Source organism: Mesocricetus auratus, unplaced genomic scaffold (genome assembly GCF_017639785.1).
Source record: "Mesocricetus auratus isolate SY011 unplaced genomic scaffold, BCM_Maur_2.0 Super-Scaffold_4256, whole genome shotgun sequence".
Taxonomy (NCBI): Eukaryota; Metazoa; Chordata; class Mammalia; order Rodentia; family Cricetidae; genus Mesocricetus; species Mesocricetus auratus.
This window is the reverse complement of record NW_024429182.1, coordinates 48,971,620-48,996,557: the sequence shown is the minus strand read 5'-3', so window position 1 is coordinate 48,996,557 and position 24,938 is coordinate 48,971,620. Positions and strand designations below refer to the sequence as shown.

General features: G+C 43.3%; 1 protein-coding gene across 4 annotated transcripts in view; it reads right to left on the bottom strand.

Annotated features, from left to right (window-relative positions):
* Positions 1-3,584: 3,584 nt before the first annotated feature.
* The window catches only part of Sdhaf2 (succinate dehydrogenase complex assembly factor 2), a 22,037-nt gene continuing 683 nt past the window's right edge, over positions 3,585-24,938 (bottom strand). The window contains exons 2-5 of one of the 4 annotated variants that reach the window (XM_021225953.2): positions 19,447-19,664; positions 19,253-19,362; positions 4,449-4,580; positions 3,585-4,364 (exon numbers count right to left, since the gene is read on the bottom strand). In XM_021225953.2, coding sequence (XP_021081612.1) covers positions 4,450-4,580; positions 19,253-19,362; positions 19,447-19,664 — 459 coding nt within the window. In that variant the 3' untranslated portion in view covers positions 3,585-4,364; position 4,449. The other 3 variants (XM_021225957.2, XM_013114007.1, XM_040747770.1) reach the window with 3 other exon arrangements.

Below are 24,938 nucleotides of genomic sequence, written 5' to 3'. Positions count from 1 at the left end.
GTGGAGGTTAGAGGACACTTGGAGGAGTCAGTTCTTTGACTGACCTCAGGCTCTAAGGCTTGGTGGAAAAGTAAGTACCTTTACCAGCTGAGCCAGATCACTGGCCTCACAGTACACTTGTAGTCTCAGCATGTGGTAAAGGCAGGAGGACCATTAAGGTCATAAGCTCAAGGCCAGCTAGCCTGCGCTACATGAGACCACGCCTAACATTAACAGCAACAAAAACAATCAATCACATGCAGTGCTGCCTAGTTACATAAGATGATGTGTCAATTTCAAGTTTTCAGACAACACTCTCACGTTGGCCAAGAATCTCTAGATTCAGGTTCAACCTGGGCTCCGGCTTTAACACCTCTCATCATTGTGGGTCAGAATTCTTTATACATGTCCACTTTTCAAGACTGATGCTGTCCTGCATAGCTTAGATGTCTACATTTCTCCCAGTTGACTGCTTTTAAAAGTTCATCTTTGGAAGCAGGACCCCACTGTCACCCAGGCTGGGCCATATGAATCACCAGGTATGGTTAGATGTTTGTTTCTCAAAACCACGGTGTCCCTATCTGAAGTTACCCACCCACCCATGCTGCTTTACTAGACGGGGGAAGATGCTTACACAGCTCAACCCCAGAGAGCTCACTGAGAAACTAAGTGTCACCGGGTGCCCTGGTTGGCATTTGAATAGTCTCAAGTGGCTAGTTGCAAGGCAAGAAGTTCAGCATCATACAAACGATGGGCTGTACTAACAGGGACTTTCAGCTCCCCAGTCTCACTGACCTTCTTACCATATAAGGCTGTTTGACTTACCTTTGTGCATGAATGGTTGTGCTCAGTGGTGCTGATGTACATGCACACATGTTTATGTGAATGTGTGTGCCTTTACATGTATGTAAAGGCCAAAGGTTGACATCCAGGGTCTTCTTCAGTTTCTTTTTACCTCATTTTTTCAGATAGTTTTATTCCATAACCCTGGTTGGGCTGGTATTAACTATGTAGCCCAGGCTAACCCTTAGTGGAAGACAACAACCTTATATGCAAACAAAATTCAGAGGCTTTTAGCTTGAAATTAATTTTAATACTAATCTATCTCAGTTGCCTGCACGTTGGGCTTATAGGTGAGTGCCACCATACCTGGCTTTGGGCTTACTTATTACAAAGCTCTCCTCCCCCTGTCTAGTCTCAACATAGCAGACAGACTGAAGGATAAATGTGAAGCTCTCAATTATCTCAGAGGAGTCTGCTTCCCCAGTGATGCTTAAAAATATAAGCCAGGTTGTGCCACTGCCGCCTTGGCTGGACTGAAGAAAAGGGCTGGATGACCTCCAACTGGTGCTCCAAGCCAGTAAGAGGCGCCTCTCCAATGGCAGCCACAAGAGCCACTCACCTGTCAGGTAAAGCCTGGATACAACTTAAAACAATGAGGTGAGGAGGTGATGGGAGGGAAGCAGCCTTGACCCGGTTGATGCATCAGGAGGAGCCTGTGCAAGGGGATTCAGATCCACTGAAGACCTCCCAGGGCAGATCAGATGCTCACGTGTTGACACAGGCTCGGAATGAGGTCAGTGAGCAGCAACATGTCAAGCTGAGAACAATGCGTCTAGCTGGTGCTTCTTGTGGGTCCTAGGGAGCTGCTGGCCCTGTGGTAAGTTTATTAATTTTTCTGAAAATGTACTGTAGCCGGCCTAGTTTTCCTTAATGCCTAATAAAGAGGAAAACTGTTTACACTGCACCCTTGGGCTTGACACTGAGCAGTTGAAGTTAGCAAGATCCTTCACTTTCAAAGATTATACAAACCAGCAGCCTGGAAGGAAAACAATTCCTTTAGAAGCATGCCATTCTCAGGTACAAGTGACAGCAACCGAACACGATGGGAAATAAGACAAAATGAGGGTAAGAAGGGATCAGAGCTGAGGTGGGGAGAGCCCACACAGCATACTTGGCTTCTGGGGCTTGTTGTATAATGGGCTCAGGATAAACAGGGGAGGTGCTAGCAATTCCTGTGCACGTCTTACAGTCCAGATGTTTCTATATATAAATCCTGCCCGTTTAGACTCCCCCCACCCCACCACACACACCCAAAGGACAACAGAAGCGCAAGCAAAAGGTCAGCATTTCTGTAACCTCCTGCTTCTACTCTGTAGGTCTCATTCCCATTTCTTGCTTAAGTGAGAACTATACTTTTCCATCAAAGGATTTGTCACCAAGGTACATTTTTTTCCTTTCCATTTCCACTGTCTGGTAAGGCACTATGTGGTTCCTTTAGTAGGCTCAGCCTTCTGACTTTCAGATGAAACTGCCCTGCATGTATGCATGCAATTGATGATAGGGAATCTGTTAGGAGACAGGCTCTAAGTCTCAGGATGAGGCTACAAGCAAAGGTTCCTGTCTTCCTACGCCCTGTGTGCTGGGAACCATCCCAGTGTTACAATACACCTTTAGTTAGAAACCAAAGCTTAGGCCAGCAGGTTTATTCGGCAGCTAAGCAATGAGGGGAAGGCTTGAACTCACGGCCATGGTGCTGTACTGCTTCCTTCCTTACCAGAGCTATTCTGGGTGACCAAGGTGAGGGCATTTCCCCATTTGGGAAGTAGCTGGTGGCCTCCTACTCACCACAGAGCAACACAGAGTTCGTGTCTAAGAACTGTCATTTCTTTACCTGCCTTCTTGTTTCCAGTGCAATGTCCAAAAGTGAGGGTTGTTACTAAATGTTAGTAGTGAAGCCCTGTTGTCTAGCAGAAAGCTAGGTCAAACAATAATAAATTGCAGTTTTTTCTTTTTTATGATTTATTTCTTTTTATGTGCATATTGACTTTGCCTGCATGCATGTGAGGTGTCAGATCCCCTGGGTTTGGAGTTACAGACAGTTATGAGCTGCCTTGTGGATGCTGGGAACTGAACCCAGGTCCTCTGGAAGAGCGGCCAGTGCTCAACTGTTGAGCCATTTCTCCAGCCCATATTTACTTTATATTCTACGTGTTTGCCTGTATGTATGTCTATGCAGTATGTGCATACGGTGCCCACAGAGACCAGGAGAGGGCATCAGCTCCTTTGGAACTGGAGTTTCAGTTGTGAGCCACCATGTATGTGCTGAGAACTAAGCCTGAGTTCCCGGGAGGAGCAGCCAGTGCTCTTAGCCACTGAGTCTTCTGTCCAGCTCCAAATCCTGGCTTTTTGATCATGGATGTATTACTGACTCCTTCCAAGGCAACTCTGTTGTCTACAAACAGGCCTAATGCCCCCTGTCTGTGGGAGTGCTGTGAGGTAACGCGTCCTCCCCTGGCCAGGAAACTTTTTTTCCTCTTTGTCTACAGCTCTTGTAGTTACCAACCTCATGTTTATCAGTTCTGGCCTTGCTTTCCTCTGGACATCACTTCACACATCAGCCAGAGTGACTGCCTCTCCTCAGCTGAGAGCAGAGCTCTTACAGAGAGAATACCTTCAGCAATGCACAGCCCCCCAGCTACTTCATTCTAAACGGAGTGGTCCAGGCTGGCCTCAAACTCACTTAGCCCAGGCTGGCTTCAAATTCTTAGTGTTACTATTACCTCAGACCCCAAGGGCTGGGATTACAGGCGTGACCCATGACACCCAGTTAACATGTTATTTATTTCTTATGTGTCATTATTATTTGGTCAACTAAAATGATTTTAAAAGCTGTAAGAATGAGGAGGAAAGTTTGCCACAGTGCCACAAGTCAGAAAACCCATGATTGTAAGTTTGTAAAACAGCAGGGCGGTGGTGGTACACGCCTTTAATCTCTGTGAGTTTGAGGCCAGCCTGATCTACAGAACTAGTTCCAGGACAGGCTCCAAAACAATACAGAGAAACCTTGTCTTGAAATACCCCCCAAAAAAGTTTGTAAAACTCCAAATATACGACTATGGGTTGCACAGGAACAGACAAAATGAAGATAATTGTAAGGGTTGGAGAACTGTCAATCTCCTTCCCTTGACACCCTTCAGTGTTCCATTGTTAGGTTTACAAAGGGCATGTTGTGAAGAAAATCTGATGGTGATGGGGATGTTGACTTAAGCAGTGTGCCCACACCATGCCTGCTTGGTGCCCTCACTCAGCTTGCTGTGCCTTTGATGGCCTCAGCTCAGGGGCTTGGATCGGCTCTCTTTGGCAGAAAGAACTATACCAAGTTGGAAGAGGGCAACTTTATCTTAACAAAGCCTAGGGCCACTGGGTGTAGGATTGGGAGGGCAGCTCTTCCTACAGCAGCTGGGTCTTTGGTACTGTCAGGGCTGAGGCAGTGGAACTGCAGTGCCCTCTTGTGGCAGATCTGTGCTGTACAGACAAGTGCAGGTTAGAATGAGTGAGTCATCTTGCAGAGTACACGTCTGTCATGGTAGAGGTTCAAGTGCCTAAGGGAAAGCAGGAAGCCAAAATCAGTACCAGAAGCAGTTTCTGTTCATATACTAATCACCATGACAGGCAGTGGCACACACTTTAACGAGGCTTTTCACAGAGATATTCCAGATCTGGGGCACGGAGTCTCTGCTCTTTGTTTTTGTTTTTCGTGAACTCTCTCAGCAGTTCCATGACTTCATTTTCAAATATTTCTGGGGCTGGCTTTGCTTCTGCAACAGAAGAAAGAATTGTACCACGTCACTGCTCATGTGAAAGACTTGGAGCTATGAAGCTGCATACAGTGCTCATGTCTGTCGAGTCCCAGCACTTACCAGGCTAAAGCAGGATGATTACTGCAAGTTCAAGACCAGCCTGGGTCAGAGTGAGCTCCAGGCTAGCCTGGGCTAGAGTAAAACCCTATCTCCAAAAACAAAAACAGTGGCCAAGAGATGGCTCATCTGGGCGAGTGCTTGCTGCTCTTCAAGTGGACCAGAGATCACTTCCCAAACACCCACATCAGGCTGCTCACCATTACCTGTGACTCGAATTCCAAGAGATCTTCTGGCCACCCATAGGCACCCACACATCAATAAAAATAAAAAGTAAATTTTAAGGGCCAGCTCAAAGGCTCAATAAGTAGACACTTGCCACCAAGCATAATAACCTGAGTTCAATCCCTAGATCCCACATGGTAGAAGGAAAGAAACAACTTCCACAAGCTATCCTCTGACCGCTTACACACACACCACAAAATTAATTTTTAAAGAAAAGTATATTCCTTTTTAAAATCTAAAAGCAAATAACAACAAAGAGCAAGTTGAAACTCCAGCAATAGCCAAGAACCACAGATGGATAAATGGACCATGGGTCATCACCATTCTTCCTCCAAATACTCTAGGTTATACCAAATACTAGTATATACCAAATACTCTGTGTTGGTCTATACGTGTGAATAGTTTTGTTAGTACAGCAGTTTGCGTAAGGTCCAGACTACTTTGCATTACAATGGCAGAGCTAAGGAATGACAACAGAGCTTATATAGCCTCATGACTAAAATATTTACTATCTGATACTTAAGGAACAAATCTGATGATCCTTTCTGCAATTTTGGTAATTCTGCTTTCCTTTGCATTTGATCTCAGTTGTCTTCTGGGTACAGAGTAGTTTCCCCCTTACTTTTGGTTTCAACATCCACAGTATCACAGTATTCCTCTATAGTTTGACAATATAAAGTGCAAAACTGTGAGAGTCAACAGCTATGAATCCATTCCATCTTGATGTAAGGTCAGAGAGTTCAAACTTATTCTTCTTCCTCAAGGCCAAATAACAGAATAATTTGACTAAAGGTGTGCTTACTAGATGGTTTGAGAATTAATGGGATAATTACATTTGATTGTTTCTTGTATCACAGTTAGGAAGTTTTTTGCCCTCCCCTTTTGCTTTGGGTATAAAAGGACTATAAGAAAAAATTTGGGGCTGCTACAGTACTCATTGAGAGCCCTCCTGACTCTATCTTCTGTCTTTCGTCTTTTTCCCCTTTTCAGGCATGTTCAACAGGTCCACTGGTCCCAACACAAAATTCCAGAAATAATTTGTGAGTTTCAAACGCTGATAAAATCTTATACTATCCTGCTCTGTCTACCTTGTATATGAATTATTCTTTGTCCTATATATCCACTGTATATGCTACCCATGCATTAGTCACTTAAACACTTTAGTTTTGAGAATATAAATGGATGTTGAACTATTGCAGGCTTATGTTCAAGTGACCACATTCTTTGTTTTTTGTTTGTTTGTTTTTGAGACTGGGTCTCACTATATAACTCTATCTTTTCTGGAACCCACTATGTAGACTAAGCTATCCTTGAACTCACAGAGATATGCCTGCCTCTGCCTCCTGAATGCTAGGATTAAAGCCGTGCGCCACCAATGCCCGGCTGTAACCATTTTTTTTATTTTTATTCAATAACAGACCCAAAGAACAAGAGTAGTGATACAAAGGCACTGGGGCACAGAAATGGGCAAACAGGTTAATTACGGTACTCTGTGGCAGGTAACACTGCAGAGTATATGGGCTATCCAGGGCTTGAGATCATCCAGTTTTAAGAATCCTCTGAGGATTTTATAATGAATTCCCTACAAATAAAGGCAGACTCTAGCAGTGTTTCCTTTTATTCTTTTGTTTTGTGGTGCTGAAGACTGAACCTAGGTGGAGCCTCATATATGCTCTGTAAGTGCTCTGCCATTGAACTCCATTTTCAGTCCTCCTATTCTAAGCTATAAACCCCCAAAACAAAGCTCTGCTTCTTCTCTTTACTAGTTACCGACCCTTGGGTAAATGACAGAAATTAGCTATAGTAAACTTAAGTAAATGGGGCTTTTTTTTTTTAAGAAATGAGAGGTCCACAGTATGAACATAAACTTGCCTAATGAGATGTTAATAGACAGGCAAAGGGGCAGTAAGACAGAAAACAAAAGTTCCAGTCTTGTCTAATGGTAGGAGTCTAGCTGCACTTCAACTTTTCTTTCCACACTAGAGATACTTGTTTAAGATGCCAATTACAGCAAAGCTTCCCACTAGCAAAGCTTAGGTAGCAAGCGCTAGAAAGTTAAATAACATGCTAGGTGGAATCGCTTTAATTTAAGACAGATTCTACCAAGCCACAGCCTGACACCCAGTGAGTACTCGAGGGGTTTTGCTGTATTTTGGATTTGGGGGTTAAAATTTTTTTCTTAATACTTATTTTTTGTGTATGAGTATTTTGCCTGCAGGTATATATTTTTACTATATGCATGACTAGTGGCAGCTAAGGCCAAAAGAAGGCATCAGATCTCCAGGATTTGGAATTATAGCCATTTGTGAGCAATCATGTGAATGCTTGAAACCAAACGTGGGTTTTCTGCAAGAATAGCAAGTGCTCTTAATCGTGAAGCCATCTCCCCACCCCATTTTATTTTTAAAATGTGTGTGTGTGTGTGTGTGTGTGTGTGTGTGTGTGTGTGTGTGTATGTACATGCCTGTGTGCGGGTAGGCACAGGCATGCTACAGCATGGCCATGGAGGTGGGTTTTCTTCTCCCACCTTGTTTCTACGCTGGATGTTCCAGGCTGGCTGGCCTACCAGCTTCCAGAGGATTTGCTGTAAGAGTGCTGGCATTACAGCCATGTACTATTTGGATGTGGTGGTGAGCCTGTAATTCTAGCATAAAAACAAGCGGATTTCTGTTTCATTCAGGGCCAGTCTGAGATACATAATGAGACCCCATCTTAACAAACAAACAAATAACAAAACAATAAAAAACATGCTCTACTGCATGAGCTTTTTACATGAGTTTCAGGGATCCAACCCAGGTCCTAGACTTGTGAGGCAAGCACTTTTCCCTGCTAAGCCATACTGGAGGAACAGCCCTGGCTTGTTCTGAGGTAACAGTGCAGCAAAGTATAAGGAATAAGTAAGAGAAACTCATCAAACAGGTAGTTGGACATGAACACTTGCTGGACTGGGACGGGGGAGCCAGTGGGTGTAATACAAACAGACAGGAATTCATAAGCCAGTCATGGTTGTTGTAGAATGGGTGTGGGTTCACGTGGATTTGAGGAAGAAGACACAGGGCACTTTAAGGATGAATCTAACGTTTCTAGCTACAGGGAGACTCAGCCTCTCAGTGTGTGGACTGAGACACTCTCCCTTAGTACAGGGCTTTTCTTATTGTTATCAAATTGACACCTTTAACAAGTTCATTACCACATCCCAAAACACCTCATCTGAGTCTCTCAAAGGGACAATGCCAAAGGCAAATTCCCAATTAAGGTTTGTTTGCTGGATTTTTCCCAACCAAGTTTTGCATAGGCTTTGCACCTTTGGTAAACACTCAGACAAGATTTACATATTTCAAACAGAAGGACAAAGGGCAGATTAAAGCTAGGCCCAACACTTCAAAATCCAGCCAGCTGCAGCTCTGTAGGAGTTCTCCTTACATATGGTGTTGCACGCCTTTAATCCCAGCACTCAGGAGGTAGAGGCAGGTTGATGTCTACATGTTGGAGGCTAGTCTGTTCTAGTGAGTTCCAGGCTATCCAAGGCTACATAGTGAGACTCTGTCTCAAAACAAACAAACAAACAAACAAACAAAAATCAGCTACATCTTAAGTAACTTCCCAAAGCTAGTGTGGGGCCCACACACCCACGTGGAGCTGGTACTCTCACTCACAGGCTCTTGCTTGAAAGCCTACAGCAGACATGCCCTGATGGAGTCTGGCCTCATGTGGTCAAAGAACATGAAGCTCAACTGGGGCCCTCTCTTGGAAGGAACAAAGATAAATCTGTAACTGAAAGTGAGTAAATCAATCTTGTCTCTCTCATATGGGCTGGAAGAAGAGTCAAAGGAGGAAAAAAAATGGAAGAAAGAAAGAAAGAAAGAAAGAAAGAAAGAAAGAAGGAAGGAAGGAAGGAAGGAAGGAAGGAAGGAAGGAAGGAAGGAAGGAAGGAAGACACGTAGGCCTGAGGGTGGGATAGTATCACTGATCAACCCCACCTCTAAGAGCCCCGCCACAGGGGTTGCCTGAGACCAAGGCTGGATAAGGAAAAGAAAGAAGGTTATCCTTGCCACCTCTCAACTAGCAAGGCCAAGTGGGAAGGCACAGGAATCTAGCAGTAAAGGTCAGAGCATGCAGAAAGACCCTCTGAGGCCCAGAAATACAGGAAGACTGAAGGCTGGGAATGACATAGAAACACTGAGAACATTCTTTAGAAACAACTTCTTCCCTGAGCACACCATTACATGGGGCTGCTGAGGTCTTGAACATAAACAAAGCAAAATCATATCTAGACTGAGCTTAACTGCCAAGCTCACAAACTTGATTGCCTACACTAACAGCCTAGCTGCTGCATAGCTCCTCAAGGAACAGACACTACATATCTTGATCTCCAATGTCTAACTAAGGAATATAACATTCAGTTAGACATGGGTATGTTGGCACATACCTATAATCCTGCTACTGGCAAAACTGAGGCAGAAGAATCAAGAATTTAAAACCAAAGCCAGGTGAGGTAGAGCTTGCCTTTAATCCCAGTATAGGAGGCAGAGGTGAGCAGATCTCTGTGAGTCCCAGGACAACCAGGGTTACACAGTGAGACCCTGTCTCAAAAGGAAAAAAAAAAAAGGACTTGAAGCCAGCCTACAATACACAATGAGAACCCATCTCAAAAAGCTAACAAAGGGCTCAGGAAATAGCCCAGTAAGTAAAACACTTGGCATGTAAGTATGAGGGCCCATGTTAGAATGTCCAGGACTCACGTAAAGCCAAGTGTGAAAGTGTATGTAATCCCAGTGCTCCTCTAACAAGACAGGAGAATTCCTGGAAGCATCTAGCAAACTAAACAAGGCTGTTTGCCACGCTTGAATTCCACTCCGGAAACCCATGTAAAGGTAAAAGAGAACTACCTTCACACTCCACATGTGCGCTGTAACACACTCACACACAATCTCTCTCTCTCTCTCTGAACTTTTTAAAAGCTAACAAACAAGAATGTGATGCAGGGGCTGGAGAGATGGCTCAGCAGTTAAGAGCATGTACTGTATTGAACTCAGAGGTCCTAAATTTGATTCCAGCCCCTAGGTCAGGTGGCTCACAACCACTTGTATTCCTGCTCCAGAGATCCAATGCCTTTAGCTTCCACTGACACACCTGCACTCTCATGGGGCATACAGACACACATTCACATGATGAAAAAGAAAATAAATCCACAAGAGGGAAGCTACAAGAAAGCAAGCAATAGGAACAAGCTCAGGGATAACTTGTGTCAGGACTCCCAGTAAGAATTTAAAGTCATTATGAGTAACATCAAAAGCTTCAGTGGGAAAGAAAGGCAAAGTATAAGAACAGATGAGGAATTCCAGCAGGGATAAAGTCTAAATGTCATGTGGAAATGCTAAAAATAAAATCACAGCAGCAGCAATGAAAAATTACTTCAAGAGGCTCATCGTGACATCTGACACAATTAAGAAAGAATCAGTGAAAAAGAGGCCAAGAGATGCTGCTAAATACAAAGGACCCAAACTGATTCACAAAGAGAGAAGCACCAGAAGAGATGCCAAGAACTGTGGACACACGTTGTTCAGGGTACAATCAGAATTGCAAAAGGAAGAGAACATGGAGACTGAAGAATCTTCCAATAATAATCAAAGACATAAAAACCCAGACCCAACATGTCAAAGAACTCCAAACAGAGTAAATACCCAAACACACACCTAAACAGTGCTATAGTTAGGATGGGAAATGTTCTCCAAGGACAATGTTCCCTGTGGGTCCCCATCTTGGTGCTATTGGGCGGTAGTGGAAACGTTGGGGGTCCTAGGAAGTCTTCCAGTCATTGGAGATACACTCTAAAGGAAATAACAGGATGTAGTCCCTCCCTTCCCTACCCTCCAACACACCTGACACGTGCTTCCTGGCCACCAAGTGAACACAGCTTATCAGACACCTGCTGCTGCCTCACCTACATACTACACTTCTTCCAGCACTGGGGTCCATTGCCAGGGACTGAACTCCACAAAACTGTGAGTCAAACAAACCTTTTCTAAACTGGGCATGGTGTCTGTAATTCTAGCTACTCAGGAGGCTGAAGCATAAGGTTTGTTGGAGGCTCAGGAGTTTGGGGCCAACCTGGACAGAACAGCAAAAGCTCATCTCTTAAAGAATAATTTAAAAATACCTTTTTATTCTAATTTTGGATTTATTTATTTTATGTGTATGAGTGTTATGCCTCTGTGTATGTATGTGTACCATATGTTTGCCTGGTACCCACAGAGGCCAGAACCCCTGGAACTAGAGTTACATACTGGCAGCCTGACAAAAGAAGTAAGTCTTCATAAAGTGCTGAAAAGCAAACAAACCTGTGAGCCTTCAGTTCCACACCCAAGGCAGGGAACTCAAAGCAGCCAGTTTGGGCCACAAGTAATAATAAAGGAAGTTCAGCAGAGGGATTACGACAGGACAGGAACATAGATTTATATAAAGAAACAACCATCTCCAGAAATGGCCACAATTAATGAGAGCAGAACATGTATTTTGAATTATTTTCCTTTATTGCCCACAGTAAAACAGGAGAAATGTGTTCCAGGCTTAGAGTAAAGGTCAAAGTAAAAAGAATCAAGGCCATACATTATACATGTGGCTCACAGGTCTCGAAATCAGAGTAGGATTAATTAAAGCTGTATACTGTGAACCCAGGAGCAATCATTAAAAGCCTAGAAGGACATAAATAACCCAAGAGTGGCGACAATTACCTCCACAAACAAACAAAAGACAAAGAACAGATGGAAGAAACAATGAACAACCAAAAATGGTAGCACTTAATTCAAACACAGTGAGAATGTAGTAAATATGAAAGGTCTAAACCCACTAGTAAAAGGCAGAGACTATCAGATTGAATAAAAAAAGAAAGACTATTCTGTCTACAGAAAAACTCAATTTAGATATAAAGACAAAGACAGTCTATGATTTTACAATACAAGCACTCCAGCTGGTATGGAAGGGGTAGTCAGATAACTGGGAAGTATGAGGGATAGTCGCCAATGCTTAGGCAGAGGGGGCTTTGGAGCAAGGCCCTCAAAAAGCCAAAGGAAACTGGATGCTGGTAGGTCAATAGGGAACTCAGCCCTCCAATGTAAAGAAACAATTTTTCAGGAAAAAAAATGTCAATGAGCTTAGAATTAGATTCTTCCCTAGAGCCGGGCGTTGGTGGCGCACACCTTTAATCCCAGCACTCGGGAGGCAGAGGCAGGCGGATCTCTGTAAGTTCGAGACCAGCCTGGACTACCAAGCAAGTTCCAGGACAGCCTCCAAAGCCACAGAGAAACCCTGTCTTGAAAAACAAAACAAACAAACAAACAAAAAAGATTCTTCCCTAGAGTCTCCAGGTGAAACAGAATGCCTGTCTCACTAATTTCAGAGTGTGAGATCTGGGCAGAGCTTTTGACCCACAGAACTATGATCCAAGAAATACATATGGCTTCAAGTTTAGTAAACTTGGGTAACTGTTTACAAACCAAGAGGAAAACAATTCAAACAAGAAGTTACACATCAGGCAAAAACTAATAAAAAGAAATATGAAAGACCAGCAAGCTGGCTAGGTTGATCAAGGCACTTGCCACCAAATCCTGAGTTCAATCCTTGGAAGATACAAGTGGAAGCAGAGAATCAACTCCTACAAGTTGTCCTATGACCTCCACAAGTACACTGTGGTATGCAGCTGCTCCTCCTACACACACACACACACACACACACACACACACACACACACACACACACACACACAAATAAATGCTTAAAGAAAAAAAGTTAGAGTGTCTATACTAACAGACACCTCTAAGCAAGTATCAGTAACTGATAGAACAGGCACTCAGAAACGGAAACCATGGAGAACACATCATCACCTCCTTGTCCTAGTTGTCACTTATAGAATACTCTGCCCACAAGAACAAAAGACACACATTCAAGTGTATATGAAATATTTACCAAAGTACTTGTATTTCAGGCCTGAAAGCAAACTTCAACAAACTCTGACAAATTCCCAAATACTTAAAACTTAAACATACTTTCGAATAAGTCATGGGCTGAACAGGGTCATGAGACAAATATGGCCATGTCATACAACATGAGAAACTGTATTAAAGGGTCACAGCATTAGAAGGGTGAGAACCACTGCCTTAGAGGGACTGAATGTTTATGGTGGAAAAGAAGATCTCTGATAAGCTTAGCATCTACTTCAAACAACTGGGAAATGCCAACCACACTTAAGACAAGAAGAACGCGTGAGCAACAACAGAAACCACTGGGACTGAAAGCTGGAAACAACAGAAAATACCAATGACATAAGAAAACAAGCCCTGTGAAGGAAGAAAAGGAAATCAAATGGCAACTTCTGCAATATTGACCAAAACAGAGGGGAGGGGAGATAAAATACAAATTACAAATAACAGATATAAAAGATACCTATTATTATTTATTTTCTGGGGAGGGCGAGGTCTTACTATGTAGATCTGGCTATCCAGGGACTCACTATGAAGACCAAGTTGGCCTCAAACTCACAGAGATCTACCTGCTTCTGCCTCCCAAGTGCTGTGATTAGAGGTGTGTGCCACCACGCCTGGCTTATTATTTATTCTTAGTAATTGTGTGTGGTGATATTTTATTTATGATCTAACAAATACAGCTTGCCTGAATATCAGAGTGCAAAGTTAGCCACACTAGTTAGCCAAAGAGGCCAGGCTGTGGTGGCATAGTAGCAAATTTTATCACGTATTTATTGAAAAGTAACACCAGTTCTACATATATTCTCTAGAAAATTGAAAAGGGCACTTCACAACCTATCTGATCAAAACCAGATGACAACTTATGAAATATTATACACCAAAATATTCATGAAGACGAAAGATCTTGAACTGTTAAGAAATCTAGACTCTCTAGTGTTAATTTTGGTATATAAGGCTGGTACAGGATTTGAAAGCCAAATAACTTACATTAATAAACTTGGATGGGAGAGTCACTTCACCAAAGAAAATAAAGGAAGGTACCTGAGGTGGTTTGAAAGAAGACAGCCTCCAAAGGAAATGGCACTATTAGGAGGTGTGGCCTTGTTGGAGCAGGTGTGGTCTTGTTGGAGGACGTATGTCACTGTGGAGGTGGGCTTGGAGGTCTCACATATGCTCAAGACATGCCCATTGAGACAGACCACTTCCTGTTGCCTGTATCCAGCACCAATCCTGTTGCCTGTATCCAGCACCAATCTGCCTACACATTGCCATATCCCACCACGATAATGGACTGAACCTCTGCAACTGTAAGCTGTTCACCAATTAAATGTTTCCCTCTATAAGAGTTGCCATGGTCATGGTGTCTCTTCACAGAAACCTAAGACAACATCATTCAGGGTTCCAAAGTATGGAGGCAACCAACAGTCCTATTCATCTATGACATCTCTGAATCACAACAACCAGCATGGCATGATAACTATAAGGATGCAATAATGGTGCATATACCTTAGCAGTAACCAACAGTTCTCTAATTGGAATTAAGATCTGTTCAATAGGAAAGAAACCATGCCCGGGACTAGAAACCTAGTTAATTACTCAGAGGTAGTGAAATCATAGATCTTGGAGGAGAACCTTAACTGCTACTTCACTAAACTAGCATAATCCTAACTGCATTCTAAATACCTGTCCTTATGCCCACAGAAACAGTAGTTCTCACCTTCCACCAAGTCAGTTTCTCTTTGCAACAGACAGAGACCATTACAGAAAACAACAACTGACCAAAATGAAGTTGTGGAGCCCAGTGCCAACTACAACACAATGCCTGCACCTAAGATTCAGAAAACATTGTGGAAGAAGGGGCAGAAAGATTACAAGAGCCAGAGGAACAATGAATTTGCTATTAGATTATATCTCCTAGCAATGTCAAAAGCTACACCCATGAAGTGTCACCAACATGGCTGTCATGTTGACAATACCAAGTATGGTAGTTTGAATGTAATTGGGCCTCAAAAGTTCATAGTGTGTGGCACTATTAGGAGGTGTGGCTTTGTTGGAGTGGGTATGGCATTGTTGAAGAAAGTGTGTCACTGTGAGGGTGGACTTTGAGGTTTCCTGTGCTCAGTATTTCAGTTGACTTCCTGTTGCTTGCTACTTCTCCAGCACTATGTCTGCCTGCACAAAGTCATGCTCCCCACCATGACTGAACCTCTGAAACTTAAGTGAGCCACCCTAATTATTTTATTTTTAAGAGCTGCCACAGTCATGGTGTGTCTTCACAGAAATAAAAACCCTAACACAGAAGCTGGTACCAGAAATGGGGTATTGCTGTGGTAGACCTGATCATGTTCTTATCTGGAGGAATCTGGGCTTTGGTACTTTGGGTTAAGAAAGAAGTGGAATGAGCCGGGCGTTGGTGGCGCACGCCTTTAATCCCAGCACTCGGGAGGCAGAGGCAGGCGGATCTCTGTAAGTTCGAGACCAGCCTGGACTACCAAGCAAGTTCCAGGACAGCCTCCAAAGCCACAGAGAACCCTGTCTCGAAAAACCAAAAAAAAAAAAAAGAAGTGGAATGAATGTTTTAAGTGCTACTTAATAGGTCATACTAGTAAGAGCATGGAAGACCGTGGTGCTGAATGTGATTTGATGAACTGTGGGGATCAAGAGGTTTCATAGGAGAAGAACGTTAGTATGTTACCTGGAGACTGGTCTTGTGATACTTTGGTGAAGAAAGTGGTTGTTTTTTGCCCTTGTCTGAAGAGTCTGCCTGAGGCTAAAGTGAAGAGTTTTGGATTAATTCTGTTGGCAGAGGAAATCTCAGAATAGCCTAGTGTAGACTCTGTTGTGTGGTTATTAGTGTTAACTCTGGTAAAGATTTATGATGAAAAGGGGCAAGCTGAGCAAGGGAAAATATTTGAGGAGAAAAGGAGTACCAGAAAGTGTAAAGCTAAATTCTGTGTTCAAGGAGGTAAATGGATTAAGAAATGGAAAAAAGGGAGTGGTGACCTCAGGGTAAAATCCTACCCAGCTAAATTTCCAACTTGTAAAAGGAATTACAGGCAAGTTTAGAGTTGGGTGTGATGAGGCACATACTGAAAAGGCAGGGGCTGTTAGATCTCTGAGTTTGAGGCCAGTCTGGACTACAGATCAAGTTTTAGGACAGCGAAGATTAGGTAGTGGAAAACAAAATTGGTAAAAATGTAATTGAACAAGGGGAGGGGCACATTCCAGCCCCAGCAAGTAGAACTTGGCAGCTTCGGCTACATGGCTCTGGCTTTAGAGTTAAGGACAGAAGAAACAGGTTACAGAATTTGCCTCTGTGCCTAAGGAAAGCCACTGAGGCCAGCATGTGTCAGGGATGTCCCTGGATGGAGGACTAGAAAAGTCACTACATGAAGCAGTGAAGTTGAAGCCTGAATTACCTTGGAGACCCCAAAATGTTAGACACAGCAGAGTCATGAAATACCTGCCAAAGAGAGCTGTTAATGGGGAGTGGAACCAGCCCAAGAAAAATAAGTGTGTTGCAGTCAACAAAGCTGAATAGAGTTGGAAATCTGAAGAGTGTTTTGACATCAAACATGGAGATACAGAGTTTGGAGTTGCCCAGCTGGTTTTCGGTCTTGCTTGGGTTCAGTATTTCCTCATGATGATCCTTTTCCTATGTTTTGGAATAGTAATATATCTTCTGTGCCATTATATGTTAGAAGTATGTGATCTATTTTTTTATTTTGATTTTATAGGGAATTACAATTATAAGACTGCATGAATTTCAGAAGAGATTTTGAACTTTTAAACAATATTGAGCCTGTGATAGACTATGGGGACTTTTGAAGTTGAACTAAATGTATTTTGCATTATGATATTGTTACAAGCTTATAGGGATAAGGGAGTGGAGTGTGGTAATTTGAATACAACTGGCCCCCATAAGCTCATAGAGCACTATTAGGAGGTGTGACTTTGTTGGAATGGGTATGGCCTTGTTGGAAGAAATGTGTCACTGTAGGAGCAGGCTTTGATGTTTCCTATGCTCAGGATACCACCCAGTGTTTCAGTTGACTTCCTGTTGCCTGTAAGACATACGATTCTCAGTTACTTCTCCGGCACCAAGTCTGCCTACATTGCCACAATGTTCCCTTCCATGATGATAATGGACTGAACCCGTGAAACTGTAAGTAAGCCACCCCAATTAAATGTTTTCATTTATAAGAGTTGTTGTGGGCATGGTGTCTCTTTACAGAGACCCTAAGACACCAAGTATCCCTTCATAATTTGTCCTTGGCAATCACTGGTATCTATTGTCTCTGTTGTTTTACCTTTCTCAGAATATCATAAAAATGTAAGCACATAGAAGGTACTCCTAAATCTTAGCATAAGCAGTGGAAACTATGGTCAGTTGCCTATTTTTGTAATGGCTCATATGCAAAGAATGACATACTTTATTTTTTGTTTTGAGATACGGTCTCATTATGTAGCCTTGGCTGGCCTCAAACTCAGAGATCAACTGTCTCTGCCTCCCAAGTGCTGGGGTTAAAGGTGTGCACCACCATGCCCAGCAAGAATGATTTTTTTTAAAATTAAGAGGGTGAAAACTCAAAAGGATAATACTTCATGATTGGAAATTATATGAAGTTCAAATCCACAAGTGACATTCTATTGAGACACAGGCACATTCATTTGTAGACCTGCTACCTGTGGTTGATCGCATGCTACAGACACAGTTAGTTATGAGAGGTCATATGGCTTGTAGCACTTAAAATATTTACTGTCTAGCCCATATGGGTGAAGTGTGGTATAAAAGTAAACATATTCACAATCCAATGATTCTTCTGGGTATTTATTCAAGAAAACCTGAAATCTATTTTCACAAAATCTATACACAAATGTTTATGGTAGCTATGGTCATAATTGTCTACAACTGAAAACACTGAAATCCCTCTCTGGTCAATAAGTAAATTATGGTATAATCCTCACACTGGAATATTACTCAACAAACCAAAGAAGGAACTATTGACCCAAGTAACAAAGGTCAATCTCAAATGTCTTATGCTAAGCCAGCATCAAACTTGTTCTACATAGAGCCAGATAGTAAATATTTAAGATTTGCTGGATTTTCAAATAACTAAATAAGCCTCTAGACTCCTGTTTTTAAAAAGAATCTACTTTATCTTTAATTGTAATTGTGTGAATATGAACATGAGTGTACATGCCCATAAAAGGCTAGAGGCTTTTGATCCCCTGGAGCTGGAGTTACAAGAAGTTATGAGCAGGCAGTCTGTTAATATATAGCATAAGATGGCCATTACACTAACATGAAACTGTTTAAGTCACAGAAAACTCAGAAAGTTCAGAGTGCATTACCCTGAGAAAGTCAATCTTCATTATGCCTGTGGCCTGCAATTAAAAAATGCTTGATTTATTTGCAGCCTCTGTTCCTACTTCCTTAAACCTTCCCTTTCCCGAGCCCTCCCTGGCCCCCCAAGACTTAAGTGGGCTTGGACAAGAGTCCTCCATCTTTACATTAAGCTGATTTTCAGAATGAAAAGTGATCATTCTGACAAGGGATGGTGGCACATGTCTGTATTCCCAACACTCTGTAAACTCAGCCCTGAGAAGGCTGGGATGGAAGGATCATGAATTTAAAGCCAACCTGGGCCACACAGTGAGTCATTGTCTGTCTCAAAACAAAGCAAGTACCTGGCCATTAATCCAACACTCATGGGGCAGAAGCAGGCAGGAGAAAACTAAGTTGTTTTCTGACCTCAAGCACATGTGCACATGTATGCTCACTCACACATGCACACAAAATAAACAAATGTCAAAAAAATGTTTTAAAGAAACCCATTAAGCAAATTTTGCACATTCTGGAAAAATGTGAATAGTGTTTAGGTTTGGTGAGTCAGTATCTCCTTTGGAAGGGTTTGGTGGCGAGGAGTATGTGGGTGTTCCATTAAAAATTGTGTATGTGTGTGATACATGTTTGTATGTATGTGAGAGAGGGAGGGGGGGAGGAAAGTGCCTGCCTATCCTTGTATGGAGGATACATATATAAATAAAAATAACCCTAACCCTAACCCTAACCCTAACCCTAACCCTAACCTTGTATGGAGGATACATATATAAATAAAAATAATGAAAACAGGGCCTGACTTAGTGGCACACACCTTTACTCCCAGCACTCAGGGGGCAGAGGCAGGCAGATCTCTGTGAGTTCAAAACTAGCCTGGCCTAAATAGAGAATTCTAGGACAGTCAGGACTACACAGAAAGATTCTGTCTCCAAAAAAAAAAAAGGGATTGCTAAGATACAATTTCAGACACAAATAGGCTTGTTATCCTATCATCACAAAATGCAGCTTATCATATGGAATACCTGTGGCCCAGTAGTAAATATCCCAGTCATTGCTAGGCTCATTAATCAGGCGATCGTAAAGGTTCAGCTGCTTCTCTGTCATGTTGTGCAGATATTCTTTAGCAAAGAGGCTAAAAATTAAAAGGAAAATGAGGTTGACAAGACAAGACTGTTTTGTCAAAGAGAGTAACACCCAGAGTCCTCTTCCCCACTACCTCAGAAGAATGCAGTTCTCCAGCATCCCCCTCTTTCTGCTCTCATAGAGTAGGCGGGCTCTTTTGGTTTCTATGGATTCATCAGTTCTCTCCTGCCATGGAGGCAAAGGGATTTCAATCATGTCTTTTTGAGAATCTGTTGGGCTGTCACCTCTGTAGAATCGTCTGATTGATGTCACACTGAGCAAAGGAGATAGCAGGCTGTGCTTTGACAGTACCTGGAACAAACAAACCACAAACATCTTTATAAGACAATGATTACTATCACTGCTATTTATTCAACACATAAGATGCATTAGATCTCACTCAGTCCTTCTGCTGATTCTGGTCCCTTTATAGGAAAGGAAATGGAAACCAATGAACCCAAGGTTTAGAGGGGATAGTCATTGAAATAGATACACAGACATGTTCACAAATTAGGTAACACCTCATTCTACAACACAGAATGAGTATTCCAGATGTACTGTTAACCAATCTTTCCAGAAAGTATCCCAGTAGAAACATGTCTCCTTTTGCATTCCTTTAAAACTGTACAATATAGTTGTGTTCCAGTTACTCACCTGCTAAACCCAGAGGATACCTAGATCTCCTAAAAACTCCAAACCTAAGAAGGGCATAAACTCTAAGATATAAGGAAGGGCTGGCTGATGTCTCAATAAGTGCTTGCTATGCAACCATGAGGACCTGAGTGCAGAACGACATAAGAGCCAATCACAGCCAGGAATGGCATCCTACATCTGTAGCCCTAGCACAAGTAGATCCTAGAGGCTCATTGGTAAGGTGGTCTAGCCAAAATAGAGAGATCCTGTCTCAGGAAATAAAGTGAAAATAGAAGAAGACACCTGAAGTTGACTTCTGGTCTCCATACAAGGATAGGCAGGCACTTTCCTCCCCCCCTCCCTCTCTCACATACATACAAACATATATCACACACATACACAATTTTTAATAGGAACACCCACATCCTCCTCGCCACCAAACCCTTCCAAAGGAGATACTGACTCAACAATTCACAGATCTATTCCCCCTGTGAGAAGTCGGGAAAACAAGATCCTGCTCCATGATGAGTACAAAATCAGCTGCCTAGAGGAAGGCTGTGGACTGCACATGCCACAATACTGCTTTCCCCAACCCCACCCCACCCTCGCCCCACAACCATCACCCAAGCACAAGATGATGGGGAGAGTATTCCAGCACCAGGCTTCTACCTGTGAGGGAAAGGTAAGACTCCTAGGTCATCCAAACAAGTGCTATAGGAAAGGTCACCTGGTTGAAAGCTGCAGCAAAGGTGATAGTTAGCATCAGTAGCATTCACTTGCCATGGTCCCCATTCCTGCCTTACTGCAGAGTGAAAAGTAAAAAATCATAACTCACAGCTTTTCCTGGGGAAACAGAGTTAGGGTGGCCATGTAAGGCTCCAGCATCTCAGGGGCTGCCTATGGGGGCTGGCTTTTGTCTCTCTTGCTTCAGAGCAACATCAGGACTCAACCCATTCCAGATACTTAAGGATCACGAGGACCAAGAGAGCTGAGAGGCTTATTTTTGGTGCAGAGGAAACCTTACAAAGCAGACAGAAATCTAATATCACTCAGGAGCCTCTTTCCCAGGGCTCAGAGAATAGTGTATGGTTAATGTTCTGGAGCATGGGGTTGGCATTGCCTAAGGGGTTGGTTGGTTTCTGTTTTGAACAACTTGTAACACTAATACAGTCAGCATACTCTAGAAGTCCTGCAACCACTGGGAATAAGAGAGCAGAGTAACAGCCGGGCGTTAGTGGCGCACGCCTTTAATCCCAGCGCTTGGGAGGCAGAGGCAGGCGGATCTCTGTGAGTTCGAGGCCAGTCTGGTCTACAGAGAGAGTTCCAGGACAGCCTCCAAAGCCACAGAGAAACCCTGTCTCGGGGAAAAAAAAAAAAAAAAAAAAAAGAGAGCAGAGTAACTAGCTAGGGCACGGTGCCTTGTGTCGGTAAGCGCAGCACTTGAGAGGCTAGAGCAGGCTCCTATGAAGCTGAAGGGCTACAGTACCAAACAAAACGGAGGTAGGCAAAGGAGGAGGAAGGGGACTTTGAACAACTTTCAGTGATTACAAAGAAACTATAGCATCACAGACACTAGGGAAAGCTACTGATTATGTGCTGATAGAGGAAGGTACATATACTTGAGGACTTGAATTCTATCCCCACAACACATGCAGAGAAAACATAGACACAGACAGACAGACAGACAGACAGACAGACACCATCTTTAAAGAAAAAAAGAAATGACTGAAACTTCCAAAACTTGGAAAAAGAAATGGCCATTCAGTTTTGAGACGCTCAAGAGACCTCAAGTGTCATGAACCTAAGGAAGTCCACACCCAGGCATAAATTGCCCAGCAAGTAGAAATGTGCATGTAAAAAGAAGGACAATGTGAGGGCACAAAGGAAAAGTAACAATCTGCAAGCCATGGAGACCATGAGAGAGAGTAACTGTGATACCATCATCCGAGACTCCCAGGCTCCAGAACGTTGAAAACAGAAATCTCTGCAGCTCCAGTAAATGAACACAGCAGGCTGTGAAAGCTCAGTTTCCTAAGCCACAGCCTAAGCATTCTGGATCAGCATCTCTGGGAAAAGGTACTTGAAAATACAGTTAGGGGCTGGAGACATAGCTCAGCGGTCAAGAATGCTGGATGCTCTTCCAGAGGTGGTGAATTCAATTCCCAACAACCACTCACAACCGTCTATAGTGGGATCTGATGCCCTCTTCTGGCATAAAGTTGTACATCCATATAGAGCACTCACATGTTTTTATGTTTTTTTTGTTTTGTTTTGGTTTTGGTTTTTCGAGACAGGGTTTCTCTGTGGCTTTGGAGGCTGCCCTGGAACTCGCTCTGTAGACCAGGCTGGTATCAAACTCACAGAGATCCACCTGCCTCTGCCTCCCGAGTGCTGGGATTAAAGGCTGTGCCACCAACGCCCAGCTCACATGTTTTTAAAAAAAGAAAATGAATTCAAAATCTTTGTTTGTAAACATGGGTGTCAGTTCACCTTGTTCTGAGACAAGTCTTTGTTGTTTTCTATTGTGTGCACAGTCTAGCGCGCCTGTGAGCCTCCAGTGATTTTCTTATCTCTACCTTCCATCTCGTCATAGAGGCACCAGGCTGGCCTTGAGCTTGCTGAAGAACCAAGGAAGATGACCTTGGACTTCTCATTCTCCTGCCACCAACTTTAGAGTGCTAAAATCACAGGCACATGCCACTATACTCTGTTGTGACACTAGGGATCAAACCCAGGGCTTTCATGAATGACAGGTGTTGTGCAGCAATTTCCTACAGGATAAAACCTTCAATTTTGGAGGGAACCTCATTAAGACATAGAATGCTATTGTTATTATTATTCATTATATATTATTATTATTATTATTCATGATGTAGCCCTAGCTGTCCTGGAACTTGACAGCTGGGTCAGGTTAGTCTTGAACTCAAGAGACCTTCCAGCCTCTGCCTTATGCTACCACACCCAGCCAAGATACAGGATGCTCTAAAGGAAGGTAATATATCCCATCCTACAGAGATGTTCCCTCCCCACATATAACTTAAGCTCCAGGGGATCCAACACCCTCTTCAGCTTCAGTAGATAGCTATACTCAAAAGTGTGTGTGAGTACACACACGCTCACTCTTTAAAGAAATCTTCAAAAAAAAAGGTATACTCTACGGCATCTATACCCTGAACACAAGGAGTAAAAGAGAAGTTTTTCTATGCAATTAAAATTATCAATTTAAAATACCACAAGGACAATTCCTGTAAAGAGACTCAGAAGAAAATGAGATTGCTGGAGCTAGAGACAGCTCAGCAGTTAAGAGCATTTACTGTTCTTACATAGGACTGGGGTTCAGTTCCCAACACACACAGCAGGAGGCTCAAACCCACTTGTAACTCCAATTCCAGAAAATCCAAAACCCTCTTCTGGCCTTCATGGGCACCTACACACATAGTAAACATAAGCTCAAGAAAGCACACACATATGTACATACTTTTTTAATCTTAAGAAAAAAAGAAAGAATAGAAAATGAGATTTCTTAGCATGTCAAGGCCCTGGATTGGGGCTTAGAACAAAAAACAAAATTGTCGAATGAAATAAAGAACATTTATATAATATTAAGAAGAGCTCTCAGGAAGGTATAACAGTCATAACTAAATGTAGATCTAATATTAGAGAACCCAAATATATGAAACAGACACTGAGAACTGAAGGGAGGGGAAAGTAAAAGCAGCAAACAGATTTCAATGCCACACTTTCAATACGGGATAGGACATCCAGACGGGGTGGACTGGGTTGGGGGTTTCAATACTAGACAACTAGAACACTATAAGCTAAGTTTACCTAACTGAGTTACATATACAGACATTCCACACAACAGACCATACATTCCTCTCAAATTCATGGATGAACATTCTCAAGAGCTCACAAGTTATGTCACAAGTCTTGACAAATTTATGATAAATCGTAACAATAACCTCTCAACAACACAGAAATAAAACCGAAAACCAACAACATGTCAAAACTGGAAAATCCACAAATATGTAGGTATTTAAATCCACACATTTGAAGAACGATTTTTTTTAATCTCGAGGCAGATTAAAGCCTACCGTACGAAAAAAAAAAGTGAAGAGGAACCAAAATAGTACCAAGATTAAAGTTTATAGCGACCCACTAAGTGTGATGGTTCAAGCCTATAATCCCAGTACTTGGGAGGATGAGGTAGAATTGTAAATTTGAGGCCAGCATGGGCAACACATAAAAGACCAGCTAAAAGTGGGGAGAAGGCACTGAAGGCTTTAAGAATACAAGCTCGAAGTGGGCTTTTGGAGGAGGTTCGGTAACTGTGCCTGGGAACTTAAGATCTGAGTTGTCTCGCACGATGACTGACCACTTAACTACATATTACCAAGTGTTCTCACTCGAGCACACCAAGGGCTCAGCAAAGAATGAGAAATGACCTGCACGTCCAGCGCCTGCATGCGTCTTGCCTTGAGGGGATCTTTCCCTGAGCTGTGGGGTAATTGAACGGTCTCCACGACACAGAGGACGAAAGTGTCCTCCTAGCTGCTCCCCGCCCGGAACCCTAAATCTTCGGCTCTCTCACCCGCGCCAGCGTCGGGATCAAGGTGACCATCGCCATTTCCCCCTACGGCACCGGAAGCTGGCAACCGGGCCACTTCCGGGAACTCCCGGAGGTCTATCTGGGGACTTCACGAGCGGAGGAGGTGGACCTCTCCAGTGGAGCTGGACCTCAAGCCGGAAGGCGCGTCCCAGCGTATGGCGGAAGTAGCGGTGCGTGTGACGCCGCCGGCTGGGGGGGCGGGACCTGGGGCGGAGAGCGGTTCGCGCGCTTCGGGCCTAGTCGGGACTCTCCGCGGCCGCCGCCATATTCCCGGTAACGGGGGCGCGCGGCCGGGGGCCGGCGGGGCCGGAAGGAGGGCCGGGACTGGCGCCGCGGCGGGGAGG